The 21,223-nt window shown below is 37.2% G+C and overlaps 2 protein-coding genes across 7 annotated transcripts; one reads left to right on the top strand and one right to left on the bottom strand.

Moving 5' to 3' along the window:
• Window positions 1–979: 979 nt before the first annotated feature.
• On the bottom strand, window positions 980–4,945 carry LOC138360173 (uncharacterized). The gene is made up of 4 exons (XM_069320118.1): window positions 4,798–4,945; window positions 3,407–3,612; window positions 2,446–2,587; window positions 980–1,593 (listed from the first exon to the last, which is right to left on the bottom strand). Exons 1-4 carry the CDS (start codon window positions 4,898–4,900, stop codon window positions 1,244–1,246), a joined length of 801 nt encoding a protein of 266 aa, XP_069176219.1. The 5' UTR covers window positions 4,901–4,945; the 3' UTR covers window positions 980–1,243.
• Window positions 4,946–10,060: 5,115 nt separating this feature from the next.
• LOC138360151 (uncharacterized) lies at window positions 10,061–19,016 on the top strand. 6 transcript variants are annotated; one of them, XM_069320091.1, is made up of 13 exons: window positions 10,061–10,201; window positions 10,785–10,943; window positions 11,230–11,424; window positions 11,954–12,189; window positions 12,883–13,061; window positions 13,321–13,414; window positions 14,660–14,777; window positions 16,089–16,180; window positions 16,420–16,535; window positions 16,824–16,912; window positions 17,624–17,794; window positions 18,077–18,264; window positions 18,533–19,016. In XM_069320091.1, the coding sequence occupies exons 2-13, from the start codon at window positions 10,862–10,864 to the stop codon at window positions 18,803–18,805; spliced, it is 1,833 nt and encodes a 610-aa protein (XP_069176192.1). In that variant the 5' UTR covers window positions 10,061–10,201; window positions 10,785–10,861; the 3' UTR covers window positions 18,806–19,016. The 6 variants fall into 6 exon arrangements, with proteins under 6 accessions (XP_069176192.1, XP_069176191.1, XP_069176194.1 ...); XM_069320090.1 differs by having other exon boundaries at window positions 12,871–13,061; XM_069320093.1 differs by having other exon boundaries at window positions 12,871–13,061; window positions 18,077–18,275; window positions 18,533–18,606.
• Window positions 19,017–21,223: the final 2,207 nt, after the last annotated feature.

Raw genomic sequence — 21,223 nt, 5'->3', positions numbered from 1 at the left:
AGACATGGGTTGACAATAGAGGGGTAAGGTAGGTTAGTGAATTTATTAGGTAGTGTTTAGTTTTTATCTTAAACTGGTTGAGAGAGGTACAGTCTTTAACATGGTTGGGAAGATCATTCCACATTCTGGGTCCCTTGATTTGTAGAGCATTTCTAGTTTGATTAAGTCGTATTCTTGGAATATCAAAACTGTATTTTTTTCTGGTGTGGTGCTCATGGGTTCTGTTACAACCTTCAATGAAGCTTTTGAGCTTATATGTATGTATTTGTAATGTATGTATGTAAACAATGTATTTATTATCATTTATCAATTCTGATAGAAATTACCTACTTAAAATTATCTGTTAGATTAAGGACCTGCCTGAAACGCTGCGCATACTAGTGGCTTTACAAGATTGTAAATACTGTACTATTCAATGTATTCTCACAACCCCAATGTACCTACTTGTATATATATAAATAAAATAAAATAAAATATTGTGATGGGTCAGTAGCTAGGGATGGGAAGGCAGGATGCAGTATGCCAAACTGAATTCGTGCGCCCCTTGAGGGACTTGAAGTAGAGGGATAGGGATCACAGGATAAGTATGGGTTGCACAAACTACTGGTAACAGGATGAGTATGGGTTGCACAATTAATTACTACAAAGTGGTTGAGTATGGGGTGCACGTAAATGAAGACTCCCAAGAAGCAAATCAGAGATCAGCCCAAGCTTCATCTTGAGGCAAAGCTCAATGCCTTAAGCCATATTGATGCTCTGTCCACAGAGCATTCTCTCTCTCAAATCATAATAGTACACTAATGGTTCCCTACACCACCCCTCAGGTGCAGCTGCAGCAGGCTTGGGTGACATGATGACTATGGGGTGCACAATAAACTAACACTCACAGAATGAGTATGGGCTGCACAATAAGCTACCTCTCACAAGATTAGTAATAAAGAAACATTAATTTTTTGGGTAGGGTGACTGAAACTCATCCTGGGGTAAAAATGTTTATTTAAATTTATTATAGTTAAATGAATTTAGTAAATTATTCCATATATTGTATTATAAGTGAATTGACACTAAACTATAAATGATACTAATAAGGTTTTAAAAATGAAAAACAGTAAAAATCCTTCATGTAAGATATGGAAGTTGAAAAGTAAATTAACTGTAAACTAAATTATAAACTGTAGACATAATATAAAGTATTATAAGTAAAATACCTATAAACTACCAAATAATGTGTAAGGAACCATTTCTATTGTTTGTCCTTTTTTACCTGTTTCCTCAGGTATTTTAAAATTCCCATTCCGTTGTTACTACACTGTTTTCCTGGTGTAGTTCCCTGTGGTTCAAATTTTACTACTTGTACTTCTTGCTGTTTCTGAAGGATTGCTAATGGTAGCCCTTGTTGCACCGGCGGAACTTTTTGTAAATGTTCCACCTGCGGAACTTTTTGTAATTGTTGAATTTCTTGCACCTGCGGTACTTTTTGGACTTTATGCACCTGCTGCACTTGTAGCTCGTCAGGATTTTTTTCCAGGGCATTATCGCTATCACCTTCTGATCCTAATGTAAGTTTATCTGCATCAAGCTTCCTTGTGCGTGCTGGAAAAAAAAATAAAAATAAAAAATAAAAAATTTTGAAATGGAAGATCCTGTGTAACAAATTTAATCAGTTACTATGATCGAGCCGCAGAAATTTTACAGGAAAGATATGGTTGGGTTGACTGCATCTATCTGGACCTAAAAGAGGCATTCAATAGAATTCCACATAAGAGTTTGTTCTGGAAACTGGAACATATTGGAGGGGTGACAGGTAAGCTTCTAACATGGATTAAAAAATTTCAAACTGATAGAAAAATGAGGGCAGTAATCAGAGGCAATGTATTGGACTGGAGAAATGTCACGAGTGGAGTACCACAGGGTTTAGTTCTGGCATTCATGGATAAATAATAAATAAATTGTTCATGATTTTTTTAGACAAAAGCTAGAATATGCAGCAGTTGTATGGTGCCCATATCTTAAGAAGTACATGTACAAACTTGAAATGATACAAAGACGTCATGGGTGTCATAGGGGCACCAGCACACTGGTTTGCTAAAGGGCCCTTAATGCTGTCGAGACCTTATGGGCCCTTGGACCCATTACGTTAAGACATAGTGCTGTATTGGGCCACACACTTTTTGCCATATACATCAACGACAGAGATGATTGAATTGAAATTATATATATATATATATATATATATATATATATATATATATATATATATATATATATATATATATATATATATATATATATATATACATATATATATATATATATATATATATATATATATATATATATATACATATGTATATATATATATATATACATATGTATATATATATATATATATATGAGAGAAAATAATAGGTGGTGATATATTTATATATTATGTGAACTACTTACACAAAAAGAAGTTAGTGGTGAAGATCTTCTTGTCCTCTTCTTGTATTACGTTGTTTGGTAGGATACCATGCGTCACCCGTGCTGGTCCTTTCTTGTAATAGATAACGATTGATTCATACCCACAGCCACGCAGATATGTTAGCTGAAAAGCAAATAATATTTAAACAATAACACTATCTGGGAAAATGCAACAAAATAAATGTTTGAAGCATAGCTGGGCATGTGCAATAGAACCCATAATAGAATCACAATACCAGAAATAAATATCTTTGATATCCCCAGAGTCAAAGTTATTCTGTGTAAATACTCTATGCAAATAAAGGGACCTTGTCTATGGAACTAACTTGCTAACAAATTTAAAAACTGTCCAACTTCTGCCATTTTAAAAAATAAAACCAAAAAGTACCTAAATTTTTTCTTGATAGTTTCCTAACTAGTGTATTAAACTCGCACTGTATCTTATGAAATCCAATGCCAGAATATATGTGCCTAAACCATACAACTTTTCCATTGTAATCATTGCTATCACCTTATATCATGATTGTTATATTGAATGCATATCTTACTATATTATACCTTGAAATATTCCTCAAATTATGCTACAATTTATATGTTGATAACCCTCAAATTTTACTTTAATGTACATAGTAATCTTTGTGATACTTTCTTACAATGTACCAGCCAATTTTTTCCATTTAAGCTTTAAATTGCCTATTTAAAATTATCTGTTAGATTAAGGACCTGCCCAAAACACTATGTGTGCTAGTGGCTTTACAAGAATGTAAAAACATCAATTCTATGTACTCTCATAATCCCAGTGTGCTATCTTGTATATAAATAAATAAACAAATAGTATGTAAGTACTGTACAGCATTATTCATGTTGATTCTATACCTTATCAAGCAAGTTCAGCATAAGAAGAATACAAATGAATACAACAGATGTAGACAAACTTCAATACCTGATTTTCAATCCTTCGTAGAACCCGGCTTGCTGTATTTCGTTCTAAAGCCTTCTTGCCTTTAAGTAGAAAACGGGCTTCCTCTTCTTTCTTCATTAATTCTCTACTGTTTCGGAAGTCACACTGGCAGAACTTGCAAACATTGCTTCGGACATGCACACATTGTTTGCAGTTTGTGCATCTCCTCAAGAATTTTCCCTGAAGACCTGAAGGAAATAGTTTCTAATAAAATACTTATATTCAAATGACCTATGCTGCAAAAATTATAAGTTAAATTGTTGTTAAAATGTACTACAGTAATTAAATATATTATTTAAATTATGAAATAATCTACATTAACACTAGTGAGAGCAATGTTAAAAATTTTAGGACTGCATCTGGAAATAACTTTAATTTTGGATGTGATTAACCATGCTGTAACTCGTATAACAAAACTGAGAGGAGTTGAATCCAACAGCCTGATTGACCAGGCTGTTAATTTCAAGCGAATACTATATTATTGGAAGAAAAAAAAATTATATATATATATATATATATATATATATATATATATATATATATATATATATATATATATATATATATATAATCAATATTGTAACTTTTTTTGTGTAATGACGTTTTCAAATAAAGTTAGATAAATATACACACATACCAAAAGAATAAGGGTGGTAGGAGAAGAAAATATGAAAGTGTTCAGTGAGGATCCACAAGGTCTTCTCTGAGTACTCTTTATTTTCTTCTCCGAGGCTATGGGTCCCTACACTTGCACCAGAGGTGGTACCCCTCATATATATATATATATATATATATATATATTTATATATATATATATATATATATATATATATATATATATATATATATATATATATATATATATATGTCGTACCTAGTAGCCCGAACGCACTTCTCAGCCTACTATGCAAGGCCCGATTTGCCTAATAAGCCAAGTTTTTATGAATTAATTGTTTTTCGACTACCTAACCTACCTAAGCTAACCTAACCTAACTTTTTCGGCTACCTAACCTAACCTAACCTATAAATATAGGTTAGGTTAGGTTAGGTAGGGTTGGTTAGGTTCGGCCATATATCTACGTTAATTTTAACTCCAATAAAAAAAATTGACCTCATACATAATGAAATGGGTAGCTTTATCATTTCATCAGAAAACAAATTAGAGAAAATATACTGTCAGGAAAACTTGGCTTATTATGCAAATCGGGCCTTGCATAGTAAGCCGAGTACGACGTTCTGGCTACTAGGTACAACATATATATATATATATATATACATACATACATACATACATACATACATACATACACACATACATATATATATATATATATATATATGACAGTGTCAGATTCAGTTTACTAATTCCTTACCATTTGATGTACTAGGTAGATCCATGTTTGGTGAAGTTTTATAGCTGGAGCTGGAAGATCCTGTCGAGATGACTTCTTCAAAGAGAATAGCTTCAACACACATTGTGTCTTGAGTCTACCGGTACTTGGCCTACAGTTACCAGATCTGATTTACAGAAACTAGTGAACTATGGAGATAAGATTGTTAATAATATACTTTTTTTGAGATTCATATGACTTGCAGCTTAAAAACCAACCTTATTTTAAAATAGTACACTAAAGTACATAGCAAATTGCGAAATTCGTAGTTTTTTAACTACTTTAAAGCTAAATTCTCAAGCTTTGAAAATAAGCACAATTTGCTATTTTAAGCGGAATCTGGCAACTCTGATTTAGCATGTAAACATTGACTTGCATTCACAATGTAGTTATTTATTTTTCAACAATTTAAAACGAGTTATGAAAATACACACATTGGTACATTATTGCAAAGGCACTATACTATATATATATATATATATAAATTGTTGCAAGTCGAGCAACAAATATTTTACATTGAACAACAAATGAGATTGGAAAAGCAGTATTGCCAAAATAGACCCCAGACACACCCTGTGGGTAGTAATGGACCCCCATACCGACCCTATGAGGGGTAGTGGACCCCATAATAACACTATGGGCGATAGTGGACACTATACAAACACTATGGGCGGTAGTTGACTTCATAGAGACCCTGTGGGCGGTAAGGGACCCCCTATCGACCCTGTGGGCGGCAGTGGACCCCCTATCGATCCTGTGGGCGGCAGTGGACCCCCTACCGACCCTGTGGGCGGCAGTGGACCCCTACCGAACGTGTGGGCGGCAGTGGACCCCCTACCGACCCTCTGGGCGGCAGTGGACCCCCTATCGATCCTGTGGGCGGTAGTGGACCCCCCCCATATCGACCCTGTGGGCGGCAGTGGACCCCCTATCGATCCTGTGGGCGGCAGTGGACCCCCTACCGACCCAGTGGGTGGCAGTGGACCCCCTGCCGACCCTGTGGGCGGTAGTGGACCCCTACCGACCCTGTGGACGGTAGTTGACTTCATAGCGACCCTGTGGGCGGTAGTGGACCCCATACCGACCCTGTGGGTGGCGGTGGACCCCATACCGACTCTGTGGGCGGCAGTGAACCCTATATACTAATCCTGTGGGCGATACTGTACCCTATAGTCATCCTGTGGGGGCAATGGATGCCATACATATCCAGTGGGTGTTATTGTACCCCATACTTATTCTGTGGGTGGTTGGAGCCCCATACCCATCCTGTGGGTTATAGTGGACCCCATACTCATCCTGTGGGTGGTATTGGACCCCATACCTATCCTGTGGGTGGTTGTGAGCCCATACCCATCCTGTCGGTGGTAGTGGACGCAATACACATCCAGTGGATGGTATTGGATCCCATACCCTTCCTGTGGGTGGAAGTGATCCCCATACCATTCCTGTGGGTGGATGTGACCCCCATACTCATCCTGCGGGTGTTATTGGACCCCTTACCCACCTAACAGGTGGTAGTGGACCCTATACTAATCCTATAGTTTCCAATATTCCACACCATACCATCCTGTTTGCAGTAGTTTACCCTATATACATTCCAACATAACATCGTTTTCTGTTAGCGTTCCTACAAAACATTCTTTAAAGATTTCTAAAGCACAAACTATGGTATATAATATTGATTGGTGAAGCACTTATTCTATGTAATAATTTATTGTGCTTATTATAATTTACTAAGAACAACTAATATTTCTCAAAACAAAACTACGAGCCTTCAATAGGATGTAGCTGATCTGTAATATTATAAGAGCATGGACAATAGTAGGTGAATTTCACAACCCATGTGGGACCTGAAAACTACAATTTTCGTTATAATTGAACCAATCACGACTATTCAGCTATCTACGTTGATGGACGAGTACTGTGAGACGTAAATTGGTACGTGAGGAAGAGTTTGAGCCTTGGTAAAAAAGTTAACTGGGAATATATCACATATGTACTAAATCACATTCCACATATTGACTTTAAGCACTAGTCATATATGTACTGTCTTGTGTGAGAACGGGTTGATCATCCCCCACACCCAACCACATCACCCACACCAACCCACACCACACCACCCAAACCACACCACACCACACCATCCACGGGGTGTATTGAAGCAGCAGGCTTGGAAGAGTCTCAACTCGCCCGACAAAAAAAAAATGATGGGTTGACAGGTCTCCTCTCACACCTCCAGGATCCCTCCTCCCCCCCACCCCCCAGGTACCCGGCCATACACACCACAATGCCAAGTCAGCTATTGTTTTCTACAGGAAACAATAAAACATGTTAATGATTAATAATGTGTATTAATACACGAAAATTAACATATTTTGGCATAAATATTTTACAGCTATGATTGAGATTTATAATGGAGTATGAATGAGAGGTTTGGCAGCCATGCGTGGTCACCACCCTACTCTATCCACTTCCACCTCCCCTGACAACACCTTCCATCACTGACCCCACCTGCCTCTTTCCACCACCTGCCTCCCCTGACACCGCCTGCCTCCCTGCCTCCCTTGACCCCACCTGCCTCCCCTGACCCCACCTGCCTCCCCTGACCCCACCTGCCTCCCCTGATACCACCTGCCTCCCCTGACCCCACCTGCCTTCCCTGACACCACCTGCCTCCCCTGACCCCACCTGCCTCCCCTGACACCGCCTGCCTCCCCTGACACCGCCTGCCTCCCCTGACCCCACCTGCCTCCCCTGACCCCGCCTGCCTCCCCTGACACCACCTGCCTCCCCTGACCCCACCTGCCTCCCATGACACCGCCTGCCTCCCCTGACACCGCCTGCCTCCCCTGACCCCGCCTGCCTCCCCTGACCCCACCTGCCTCCCATGACACCGCCTGCCTCCCATGACACCGCCTGCCTCCCCTGAAACCGCCTGCCTCCCCTGACCCCACCTGCCTCCCCTGACACCGCCTGCCTCCCCTGACCCCACCTGCCTCCCCTGACACCGCCTGCCTCCCCTGACACCGCCTGCCTCCCCTGACACCGCCTGCCTCCCCTGACCCCGCCTGCCTCCCCTGACACCACCTGCCTCCCCTGACCCCACCTGCCTCCCATGACACCGCCTGCCTCCCCTGACACCGCCTGCCTCCCCTGACACCGCCTGCCTCCCCTGACACCGCCTGCCTCCCCTGACCCTGCCTGCCTCCCCTGACACCACCTGCCTCCCCTGACCCCACCTGCCTCCCATGACACCGCCTGCCTCCCCTGACACCGCCTGCCTCCCATGACACCGCCTGCCTCCCCTGACCCCACCTGCCTCCCCTGACACCACCTGCCTCCCCTGACCCCACCTGCCTCCCATGACACCGCCTGCCTCCCCGGACCCCACCTGCCTCCCCTGACACCACCTGCCTCCCCTGACCCCACCTGCCTCCCATGACACCGCCTGCCTCCCATGACACCGCCTGCCTCCCCTGACACCGCCTGCCTCCCCTGACACCGCCTGCCTCCCCTGACACCACCACAAATGATGCTAGCCACCTCACCAAGGCCTAACGTTCACACGACCTGTGCTTGTTTTATTGGTCTACTCAAAATTTATTCTAAATAGATATTAGTACAGTACGTCGGCTGTTAGAGGAGGGATCCAGGAAACAAACCCCCCCCCTCCCACCCCCCCAATGGCTCAGGGAGCGACCGGCCGGCCACACAATGCTAGCTGTTATCTACACCACAATTGTATTAAAAATTCTGTGAAAAGGAAATGTGTTCAAACTGTTTAAAATATGTACTGTATATATTACAATTTTCACCATTATTATTGCTCCAATATGACATTTTTCTAATAAAAAGGCTATTTTCAGTATAGATAATGCGATAATTATCATTAAATTGACTCTTGGCATCTGACGAGGAGAGGAGAGTGAGTGGTCTCTGTGGTGGAGGAATGAGGGTGGGGGCGAGGGAGCATGGAGGCGCCAGTCACGTGTTGCCTCTTGCCTCCTAGCAACAACTCTCTCACTAATGCCCCCTGACACCATTTTATCACCATTTTTATCACCTTTTCTCCCTAGAAACAATGGGTAAGGTTAATAAAACACTACATAACTGTTTACACTCTGGCGAATCATAGTTGATGACAGCCAGCTCCGACGCTCGGCCTCAGTGACCGCTTGGACGAACATTCCTCACTTAATCGAACATTTGTATGTTCCACTGAACATTTGGTACCGAATTTAATTTGTTCGGCTCTTCCGGGAATTCGATAGAGCGGGGTTCGTTAGTCTGAGGAAGCACTGTATGTCGTACCTAGTAGTCAGAACGCACTTCTTGGCCTACTATGCAAGTACAGATTGGCCTAATAGGCCAAGTGACTTTTTATTTTCAATAAATTGTTTCCTTTTTTTTTTTTAATGTTATTATTATATTATATTAAGAACATAAATTATTGATTTAGTTATGTTAGTTTAGATTAGGTTAAGATAAGTTAGGTTAGGTTAGGTATGCTTCTTCTTATCTTGAGGTTATCTTGAGAGGATTTCGTGGCTTTAGTGTCCCTGCGGCCCGGTCCTCGACCAGGTCTCCACCCCCCAGGAAGCAGCCCGTGACAGCTGACTAACACCCAGGTACCTATTTTACTGCTAGGTAACAGGGGCATAGGGTGAAAGAAACTCTGCCCATTGTTTCCCGCCTGCGCCTGGGATCGAACCCGGGACCACAGGATCACAAGTCCAGCGTGCTGTCCACTCGGCCGACCGGCTCCTATAGCACGTCATTTTCAGGTTCGTCAGCCTCAATATCATCATCTGAAGACCCTGAAAACGCTTCAACAAGGTTGGGAATCTTGGATGGAGTGAGCTTGACCTAGGCTTGGTTAGGTTCGATCATATATCTACATTAATTTTAACTCAAATTTAAATAAATTTAGCTCATACATAATGAAATGAATAACTTTATCATTTCACAAGAAAAACATTTGAAAAAATATTGAAATTCTGGAAAAGTTGGCTTATTAGGCAAATCGGGCCTTGCATAGTAGGGCCAAGAACTCCATTCTGGCTAGCTATATATATATATATATATATATATATATATATATATATATATATATATATATATATATATATATATATATATATATATATATATATATATATATATATATATATATATATATATATATATAATACACACACACATACATACATACATACATACATACATACATACATACATACATACATACATACATACATACATACATATATACATACACACACACACACACACACATACCTACCTTAATTGCCTGGCAATGGCAATTCTGTAATTGCAGAGTCTCCCGGTGCTGCTGCTGTTGAAGTGTTACCTGAAAACTTTGATGGTATGTCACATTTGTTATTATTTAAAAAAAATTCCATATATATATATATATATATATATATATATATATATATATATATATATATATATATATATATATATATATATATATATATATATATATATATATAATATCATATATGGCTATCCTCTCTGAAATTGCAGGGGAAACGACTTGGGTCCTTGATGTATGTAGGGTGGATCATAGAAGGCTTAAGTTAAATGCCTTATAAAGACCCTTAGGCCATTTTCATAGTCATTCCTGATGCAAATGTCCTGTCAAGGGTGTATAGATAGATGAATAAATATGGTTGTAGATAAATGGATAAAGGGGTAATATTATAAACACATTTGTAAAAATATTATTATAAATTATAAATACTGTATATATATATATATATATATATATATATATATATATATATATATATATATATATATATATATATATAATTATTTAAATTTATATATAAAAATATTTTTTGGTCAAAATATTGACTTATAGTTTGAGTGAAATTTAAAATAGCTAAAGAAGATAGTCTAAAAATCAGTGTAAGATTATAATTAAAGTATAATAATTTCAGCCGCTGCCGTACTTGCTGCAGAAATAAAAAAAATCCAAGAATCGCAAGTGAAGATTTCTCAATGGCAGCAAAGAAGAATGAAGGCTGAAATTTCTTGGGAAGAAAGTCGGTCAGTTCTATTTGAGTGGGAGGTGTGTAGGCACGCTGTTCCAGTTGAAGGTACATACACAATACTTATAAGCATATTGTCTATTTACATCAGCATATCAGTTTACATTACAACTTATTATATTTGCATTTTTTTTTAGTTATATTTTTTGAATAGAGAGTGGATACTTCGTTTTAAATATACCTGAAGCATTTTATCACTAATGAAAAATGTTTATGTATACTTATAGACCATATTTTTTTCCTAATTCTGCATGATCTGAAACTGTACAGAAGTATTTTTTGACAAAGATGTGATATTTTTGAACATATGTTTTCAAATATTTTCATTTAACAGACACAAAATGCTTCAAATGTATGATTGAAGCCAGCATCAAATGTGAAGATTGTCATCGCCTATTCTGCTACCACTGTGATATGAAAAAACATTTTTTAAACCCATTCCATGATAGGTTTTCCTGGGCCAGTGGATATTATGAAGCATTGCCACCAACTGTGACTGTTGACCTTAATGGGACATTTACTGACTGGCGTATGTAAACCAAAAAATTCTTTACATATGAAAACTTTTCTTTTTACCAAGCCTTTACAATATAAGTACCAAAATATTGAAAGAAAAAAATAAATAAATTTTTTACTCAATAAGCAATTCAATTTTTATGGCATTTGACTTACTGAATATTATTTAAATATGCAATCTTTGCTAAGTTTATTATTATTTTCTTATTCAGAACCTGTTGTGCCAGTTCCTGTGCCAAAAATTTCCTGTAACTGTAAAGACTGTAACGTTAACATAAAGAGTTCTGACATCATGTGTACTTTCAAAATGCTCTTAGGTATATTTTATTTAATATTAAGTTTGAACACATAAGTCTATGAGTATTTGCATCACTGAATATAGTAGCATCACTGAAGTTCTAGTGAGGATACCCATACCCAAGCATGTGGACTTCAATCTTTGAGACACAAACATATCCATTCAGTGATGGAGATGAGTTTTACAAAAGATTCAAAATAAGCTGCTTTATTTTAGGAATAAATACTAAAACTAAGCTTTCTAGGCAGGTATGACCTTTATCTGCCCATATTTGAGTGTCAAGAGTGTGGATACAGCCTTCCTGCAGATGCTAAGATGTTGTATGATGGTGGATACTTCTGCTCATCAGCCAGGAAAAGTAACACATTCTTCAGCACCAAACTCCTGAACAACTGGCATTTCCTTAAAAGGAACAGTCCAGGTTTATCAATGAAATCCTTGTTAATAGCGCTCCAAGCGCTTGGCTCTCGTAATGGAAGAGTAAGTATTTATTAATTTTATATATGTAATGTAAGTACCTGTATACATTAAACTGTATATATAATAATACATAAAAATATGAACCCACTCCACACATTCTCTTGTGCCACTTACATGTACAAAACCTTGTTCCTAAATGCACATCCTGATCTGAAACTCTTCCTTGATAGATGTAAAGGATCCCATAATCACCACACCAGAAATCAATATCTCTCTGATATCCCCCGAGTCAAACTAAATCTGTGCAAACTCTCTATGCAAATAAAGTAATTGGTTATTGCTCCTAATTGGTAAACTCTTTATTGAATTAAAAGCTGTCCAGCTGTTCAAAACATTATTCAAAAGTAAAACTAAAAAGCATTAATTTCATCCTTATAGTTTCCTACATAGTTCTTCAAACTTGCACTGTTACTTGTGCTACCCACTCCCCCAATATATATGGCTAACTCATGCAACTTGCATGGCTTAGCCACATCTGGGCCTAGTGCTGGGAACTAGATTCCCAGCACTATGCTGGGAACAAGGTTCCCAGTATTAGGCTGGGAACCAGGTTCCCAGTATTAGGCTGGGAACCAGGTTCCCAGTACTAGGCTGGGAACGTAGTTCTTCAATCTTGCACTATAACTTGTGCTACCCACTCCCCCAATATATGGGGCTAATCCATGCAAATTCTATATTCAGTATATACTTCAGGATGGTTGCATCAACTTTGAAGCTGCTAAAAGAACATTCCAGGAGTGGAGATTTATGCAGTATGAACTTGCAAATGTCCAAAGCTACAATAAGACCGTGTGCCCTGCTTGTCATACTAACCCATTTGCCATACATATTGATGGCAACAAAAAGTTATTCCGATATGAAAAAGTTGGAAGGTACAGTTCTTAAATAATTTTCCTTTTGTAAGATAAATTTTTATTTTTCAACAATTAATACATTTCTATTAGGGCAACTTATATATCACAATACATTATTCGTTATGTAAGTATATCAATATCTGAAAAATTCTTACATGCAATACATAATAGCATTATTCATGTATTACAACATTAAGTAATATATATTTACACAATCATCAAAATTGAAAACAAATCAATGTAAATTATGTAAATACTGTCATTTTGTTTCTTTCAGAGGATTGAGGGAATCATATTATTCAGAGAGTGTCTTTGCTGCTGACAATGATGTGACTAATCACCTTAACCATATAGAGAGCTTAAAAACAAAGGTAAATATTATGTGTACAGACTTTGTTAACTGTACATAGATTTTATATTTTTATTTATATATATAAGACTTTTTACATTCTTGTACAGCCACTAGCACACATAGTGTTTCAAGCAAGTCGTTAATCCTATGTTCCCCAGAATATGACCCCACCAAATCCATTAACAACCAGGTACCCATTTTACTGTTGGGTAAACAGGAAGGGGGGGGCCATAGTTAAGGGTTGATGCCCAGTAAATCTTCCAAGGCCAGGATACAAACCCAGGACAAAGCGCTCGCGAAACGCCAGGCGAGTGTTCTTAACCCACTACACCATTGGGAAAAGACAGTCATGATGTCTTACAGTTTACAGAGTTAATATATATATTATAACGAGTAGTTAGGTTTTTTTAACCCACAGGCAAGTCAACAAGTAAAACATAGAGTACTCAACGTTTGTCAAGAGCTACATGCACCATATAAATGGTGATTTTTGGGGTCTGAAGCCATATTGAGTAAGATGCTATATTTCTGTTGGTCTATATCACTTTCATATAACCCATCAGGTTAGGTTCTTTTCATTATTTATTATATATTTTATATATACTGTATTTATATAATATATATATATATATATATATATATATATATATATATATATATATATATATATATATATATATATATATATATTATATATATATATATATATACACAGTATTATATAAATATATAATATATATCATTTATATTTGATTTGCAGAACAGCCAAAATTGTGGTGTCTCGTTGTGGAAAGCGGCACGAAACGAATCGTATACACACAAATCCCTGGACCAGACTGGCATAAACCTTGCATCATGCCGGCATGGTGTAATTCTCAAAATGTGCAATATGACTCGTGGTGAGGTTTTTGGCTATGCACAGTATCTCCATATAAATTACTTCAAAAGTGCCAAGTACATCTGCCAGGACATCATATGCCAGTACAGTGCTGGCCATGGGCCCTGAAAATTCAAGAAAAAAATAAAAAATTCACCCTACTGGAGACAAAGCCGTTCCTAGGGGTTTTGCATGCAAAAGCACATGCATGGTATTGCCAGGTAAATAATTATCATTTGTCAAAGTAACGGGTATAAATGTAACGTTATTTTAGGGTTAAAAAGCTATTAATCAGAATAAAGTATTTAGTCATAATTAAATTTTTGAGCAATCGACTAATATTCTTTCCTTGTAATTATTTTACAGTGTGTTACATCTTAATTATAGGTCTTGTATGGAGGACGCTGGCAGCATGGAAGTGGTTTGACCACAGGTGAAGAAACCGAGCAAATTTTCAGCTATATGTCGCGGTACAACAGTACCACCAAAAACATGTTGAAAGCCGGTTAGTTTATAGTGCATTGGTACAATGAGGAAGGTATAATCTATTAAAACTTGTTAGTGATATTTATTATGTGTAATGAAGATGACTTCAGTAACTAGCAACACCTGGTGTCACCCTACAACTTTGTGTATATGAATTGGATTTGATTAATATAGCAAGTAAATTATAGATAGTATAAAAGTGAATGTTGACCAGATCACACACTAGAAGGTGAAGGGACGATGACGTTTCAGTCCGTCCTGGACCATTCTCAAGTCAATTGTGATGAGGAAGTAGAGACAGGCAATAAATAGGCTAGAGAGAGCTGAGGAGCAAAGTAAGGTGTATTTTAGGGGATAGTAATAATAATAAGAGCTGCAGATGGCCTATTGGCCCATACGAGGCAGCTGCTATTATAACCACTGAATGAAAAGGAGATAGGAATAAGAACTAACTAACACACCAACAAACTAACACACTTCGTAGCAATCTAGTTCACAGTGCTCCTCAAAAAAAAAAAAAAAAAAATGCTCCTCCTGCTGCTGGTGTCTACTCTATTTCCTGTTCATCTGGTACAATACTTTGGCGAAACTGGCTGTACACTGAATGACAGACTTAAAGCACACAAGAGAAGTGTCAAGTCTGCAGACACTAACAATGCTCCCTTCTGCCATATGAGGGATTCTAATCATCCCATAGATTGGTCTTCCTCCAAAATAATCTTTCCTGCCTCTACTCTCCACAGACGCCGTCTTGTTGAATCGGCTCTAATACACAATGTACCCAACATGAACTTGAGTCCTGGCTTTGTTGCTGTGGACTCTTCCCTTTCACAGTATATACTCAAATGCTGTAATCTTTCTAACAAACGTGACCTAACATAAGCTTACCCCTTCCATTTATCTATCTTTTCTTTCTCTTTCCTTTTCTTTCACTCTTCTCCCTTTTTTCTGTTCATTGTCTTCTCCTACGCTCCCTTGCTATCGTCTTCTTATTCCTATCTCCTTCTCATTTGGTGGTTATAATAGGAGCTGCCTCGTATGGGCCAATAGGCCCTCTGCAGCTCTTATTATTATTACTATCCCCTAAAATACACCTTACTTTGCTCCTCAGCTCTCTCTAGCCTATTTATTGCCTGTCTCTACTTCCTCATCACAATTGACTTGAGAATGGTCCAGGATGGACCGAAACGTCGTCGTCCCTTCACCTTCTAGTGAGTGGTCTGGTCTACATACTTTAGCCACGTTATTGTGACTCATCGCCTGCATAAAAGTGAATTATTTTCATTTTACATATTCATTGAAGGGAGTTATTTTTTGTCCCTTTTTTCAGAGCGTGAAGAAGAACTTAGTGAATCTTCATTTTTTTGGAACCAACGTAAACATGACTCTTTAGCTCGTGTTCTAGCTTCAAGATTTTGTAAGGCAAGTAATTTGCTTTATTCATTGAATATATGGAACAATGATCATGAATCACTAATATAAGTGCACAGGAAAAAAAAAAACATTCAAAAATAAAAATAAAAATAACATTTACTGCCATTAAACAGCCTTCATCAGAGTTAGGCTCATAAGGATTGTTTTTTTTTTTGTAATATCAAAATATTAAATAAAAATTGCAACATTTATTATACTAACAGGACAGTTTTTCCTCCTGTTGATAGGCAAAAGAAGCTGCAGAGTTAATAAGAAAGGAGTTAGCTGACTTATCTCTTGATGAAAAACAACTTCTCATCTGGATTGCAGAGTTAACCAACTTAGCCCAGAGTTTAAATAAAAGGTTTGCTTGTAAAATATATAGTAAGAAACACTGTTTTGAAATACTCTTATATATTTTAACAAGGTTATTGTACTGTAAAATCAATGCAGTACCATAAATCATAAAATTGCCAAAACATTTCTTTATTATTTTAATTGTTTAGTTCTTGTACAATAATTGTCAGCCATCATAAAATGCCATTATGACCATTGCCTAAAAATTTAAGTTAATTTTTTTTAATTAATCAGGGTCTTTACATGTTTGAATTTAGTAAACATTATAGTAAACAGTATCCTCTATTCTCAACAGATCAGTTTCTCAAAATGATGTTCAAAAGGGGATAGAGTTAGTATGTGACTCAATTAGAACCAAGAAATCCCAAATATCCGGTGTAGCAGGTATGTTAAAGCTTATGTATAAGTTAGGGACTGATAAAACAAACAGAAATCTTTTAGTGTTTGTAAAATACTTCAAGAAAACAATGACTTTTTTTATCTAAACACATCTAATGTCATTTATTTCTAAGGTAGATTTGTATGGATACCATCTCACTTAGGTGTTGTCCTATGTAATTATAGGTAATTGTCAAAATTAAGTTGAGATATCAATATCTATGGCAGGTGCCTGCAGGTAATGTATCTGCCAATGGAAATCATTCCAGTTGTAAACTATGTGAACAAAAGCTAGGACATACTGTCTATCACTATATATGTGATTGCCTTGTTATCAATGACTTCAGAACAAATGGTATGATGTACTTTGAGTTTTGTTATTACTTCATACACTCAGGAATATTGGAAGATATTCTTGTGCTGTACCCCGATTTTGTTAGTGGAGGCTAATAGATCAGCCTTACATTTCATATTCTCTCCAGATTCCATGTATGACTGGCTGTCCTGTGAGGTTTTTGATCTACACTGTTGTCTTTCATACATAATAGGATAGCAGCACATTGCTGTGTATACCTAAGCTTGTTAAAAAAAAAAGTGCTTGGCAAATATTTATGTAGTGTGTTCTGCTACTTTTGTGTAGGTATTCACTACTAAGTATATACAAAACAAATTTATTAACTATAATCTTATTTACTAGTAACAAAGTGTTTCTTTCAGTTTCAAGCAAAATGAGATCACGATACCGTGCAAAGATTGAAGCAGACAGGAAAAAGTTGAGGGAACTGATAGCGGTCTACAATGAAGACAATACAGAAAAACTTAGTGTGGACATTGATGAAGAGGGCAACTTTCCATGGTATAATGACACTCCTCAACCAACTGATAATGGTAAGTATATTTGGTTATTTTTCTGTGCATATTGGCCTTGTCAATGAGGATAAATATTGTTAGCTACTAACATGTTAATTCAAACTTACTCATTATGGTAATGGACAAATGGAAGTCCATGCCTAATTTATATTTTTAAGATAATAATATTAACAAGATACTTTAAAAATGATTACATATGATTGCATTGTTGTTACATAATACATGCATCCTACAATGACAGATTTGTTCATGTTCCTTATTAAATAATTTACTTTATATTTTATTTTTGAATATTTTAAGTTAATCTTCAAGAAAAGAGAAATGCTGCAGAAAAGCTGCATATGTACAACAGGACTATGAAAGAACAAAATGTCATTCAACTGGAAATGAAAAGTTACTTGGATTTCTACAGAAAAAAGCTTGAAGAGATAACACAAAGACTAGATGATGTACAAAACAAAAGTGCTCCACCCTCTTGGATAATTGAAGTTAGTATCAGGTATCAATATTAACTTAATTACTCCACTGAAATAAATGTTATTGCATTATAGCTACTTGGTAATTATTTTAACAGGTAGCTTAATCATTGTTGTTTGTGTCTAAGCTAAGTAAAATTAGTAAAAGCATTTTGTAGACACAAATTGTAATATTATCATTATCACTTTTACTGGTTAAAGTTTAAATGAAACACTTGTTAGGAAAACAAACATTTAATTTAAAAAATGCCTGAAATAATGATGTGTGTTTGTTTTACAGGAACCGGGTAAATACTCAATAAAGAAGTCATCATTCCAGCATGTAACCAGTGGACTTACGGCCCTCTTGCTAAATATGAAAAAATTCTATCAAATTAAACTATTTGAGGCAACTAACCTGTTTTCTGAAGACAGGGAAGTAGAGTACAACAAATTTCAAACAGACAGTCAAGATTCCGAGGATTCTGAGACCGACAGTGACAACAGTGTAGTCAGTATTGAGTCACAGACTGACAACGAAGAAATGGAAGAAACACTCTTCCCTTTGATTTGAGTAGCTTTAAGTAGCAAAGCAAAGAGAAAATAACAAGTATTCTCTACCCCTGGGTTGGCAAATGTTCTTTGCCCAAATCATCGTCATGTTAATTTTGCATCCCTATGTTGCTCAAGAAAGATTTGTTTTCAAATTAGTTTTTATTTTTATTAATTACCCTCAAAGTTTTGTTTAGTTTAGAAATGCTTATTAAATAAATTGTAGTTGTAGTTATGTGCAATTTCTTTGCTTTCCTTCAAAAAACACACACACAAAAAAAAAGGTAAACATGAAAAATGAGTGCCCAAATGAGATACAGAAAACTTTTTTAGTATCAGTAGTTGACAAATGGAATGCATCAGGAAGTGTGTGGAGGCAGACTCCGTACAAAGTTTCAAGTGTAGATATGACGGCCCAGTAGGTTCAGGAAACTACTTCATTTGAGATGATGCTTCCTAGCATTACGTAAGTAATGAAGAAATATGATATATTTACTCACTATAATGTTGGTACTGAATGTAGAACATGGAAATACACATTTTTACTCTGAAATAATCATATTTTATAACGAAATTATACGAAACTTAACTCGCAGTTCAACACAGGAAGTCTACATTCTAAGCCTGGTAGCACTCGAAATTATTGACAACACTGAAGTAGACAGCTTAATTATTTCTGACTCCCTTTCTTCACTACGAGCAATAAACAGTTTGCAATCATGTAATAACGTGCTTGTCTTGGAAGCTAGACATAGATATATAAGAATACTTAGCAAAAGGGTAAATATAAAAATGTTGTGGATTCCTTCTCACATTGGCATGCAGGAACATTACAATAAATAAGCCTCTGTATCTCTTTTCACTTCGGCTCACAAGATGGGTATAGGGTGCATAATAAATGCGCTAAAGAGAGAATGTTATGGCTTTGGGTAATTAGATGATTCCAATTTTGCTATAAAAGTTATGTTAGTTTAGAGTAAAAATAAGTTTTTTTTCATGATGTTCTACATTCAGCACCAACAATATAGTGAGTAAATATATCGTAGAGTTTCATTACTTACGTATACTGTACTAAGAAGCTTTGGGTAATTAGACGGACTGCCACACACCTACCTACCTACCTGATTTACATGAGGTTTTGTCATATATACCCATAACATAGATGAGAATATTACAAACCACATCATCAAATTATAATGTAAATTATAATTAAATGCAAGATCTTGTATATGGGCCATAACAATCCACGTCACAAGTACTAAATTAACAGTACTACTTTACATAAAGAATATTAAATGTTTATTCAGGTAAACGTTCTAATAGCAGATTTGTATGGCATAATTAGGGGACATGCATGATTTTGGGTAGTAGAACCCCAAGCACATGTACAATAAAATTAAGATAATGGCAAATGGCAAATTGTGAGTGTCTGAACTCGGGGAGCGAGAGCGTGGCGGCTCGATGCGGTCGTAGTCTGCTGTCTGCTCTGTGTCGAAGCTGTAGCGTCTTGGGTCGATTAGAACTGTACACGCCGAGTGCTACATTGTTGAATGGGGAAATTGTACTGTCCTCCATTCCTCATATCGCTTGCTTATATGGTGATTACACCTCAGCTCCCTCCAACAAGCTGAGAAGAGTATTACCTGTAATTGGGGAAAGGATTGTAGCTTCTGTAATTAGTGCTAATTAGTTATGCTATTAAGATAATGAGATAATGGAGCGAGTATAAGGATTACTCGCTACAGCATTTTAATACCAAGCAGAGTTATGCCATGTGCGGGTAGGCGATTCCACGGGTTTACAACCCTATGGGTGAAAGCATCTTTGGTTTTCTGTCCTACATTGTGGTTTCTTGAGCTTGAACCCGTTGCTCCTCGTTCGTGTTACGTCTGACCTTTTGAAAAAACTGTCCGGATTGACATCCTCCAAATTTAGTATTTTATGGGTTTCTATGAGATCCGCCCTGTCATGCCTGGTTTGCAGTGTTGTTACCCCTAGTGGCCCTCATCCATTCCTGATACGAGAGATGAAGCTCTGGTATGATTTTTTTTAATTACCTCTTCCACTTGTTGAGCAATATTATTGTCCACTAACTCCCCTTGCCACTTCGGGGGGGTATAGGGTGTTGATGTAGCTTCAGGGCACCAATCCCCCCAGCCATAGGGCATGGCGAGAAGGCGAAATGATGCATTCTGACTCAAACGCCCTTTCCTTCATCTATCTGTTGTGAGGTAGTGCTGTCAATTTGGTAGTTCTGAAGTGGATTGTTGTGGCCCACATGTAAGGGCTAGCATTTATCGACATTAAAAAGCATTTGTCAGTCATCTGACCATTTTTGAAGTTCATTTAGATCACTTAGTAAGGTCTCATTATCACCTTCAACAGGTGATAATGGTCCAGGGATTTTCTGAAAAGGAGTTTCACTGACAAACATAGTGAA

Source organism: Procambarus clarkii, unplaced genomic scaffold (assembly GCF_040958095.1).
Source record: "Procambarus clarkii isolate CNS0578487 unplaced genomic scaffold, FALCON_Pclarkii_2.0 HiC_scaffold_98, whole genome shotgun sequence".
Taxonomy (NCBI): domain Eukaryota; kingdom Metazoa; phylum Arthropoda; class Malacostraca; order Decapoda; family Cambaridae; genus Procambarus; species Procambarus clarkii.
The sequence above is the reverse complement of the archived record's forward strand: the minus strand, read 5'-3'. Positions and strand labels throughout refer to the sequence as shown.

Excerpts from the sequence above, each read along its gene's own strand:
- LOC138360151 (XM_069320090.1), top strand. The coding sequence starts at position 10,862 with ATGAAGGCTGAAATTTCTTGGGAAGAAAGTCGGTCAGTTCTATTTGAG. Across the intron at positions 10,944-11,229 it reads GCACGCTGTTCCAGTTGAAG|ACACAAAATGCTTCAAATGT; the intron begins GTACATACACAA and ends TTCATTTAACAG. Across the intron at positions 17,795-18,076 it reads TCCTCAACCAACTGATAATG|TTAATCTTCAAGAAAAGAGA; the intron begins GTAAGTATATTT and ends GAATATTTTAAG.
- LOC138360173 (XM_069320118.1), bottom strand. The coding sequence starts at position 4,900 with ATGTGTGTTGAAGCTATTCTCTTTGAAGAAGTCATCTCGACAGGATCT. Across the intron at positions 3,613-4,797 it reads TCTACCTAGTACATCAAATG|GTCTTCAGGGAAAATTCTTG; the intron begins GTAAGGAATTAG and ends TATTTCCTTCAG. Across the intron at positions 1,594-2,445 it reads CACCACTAACTTCTTTTTGT|CACGCACAAGGAAGCTTGAT; the intron begins GTAAGTAGTTCA and ends TTTTTTTTCCAG.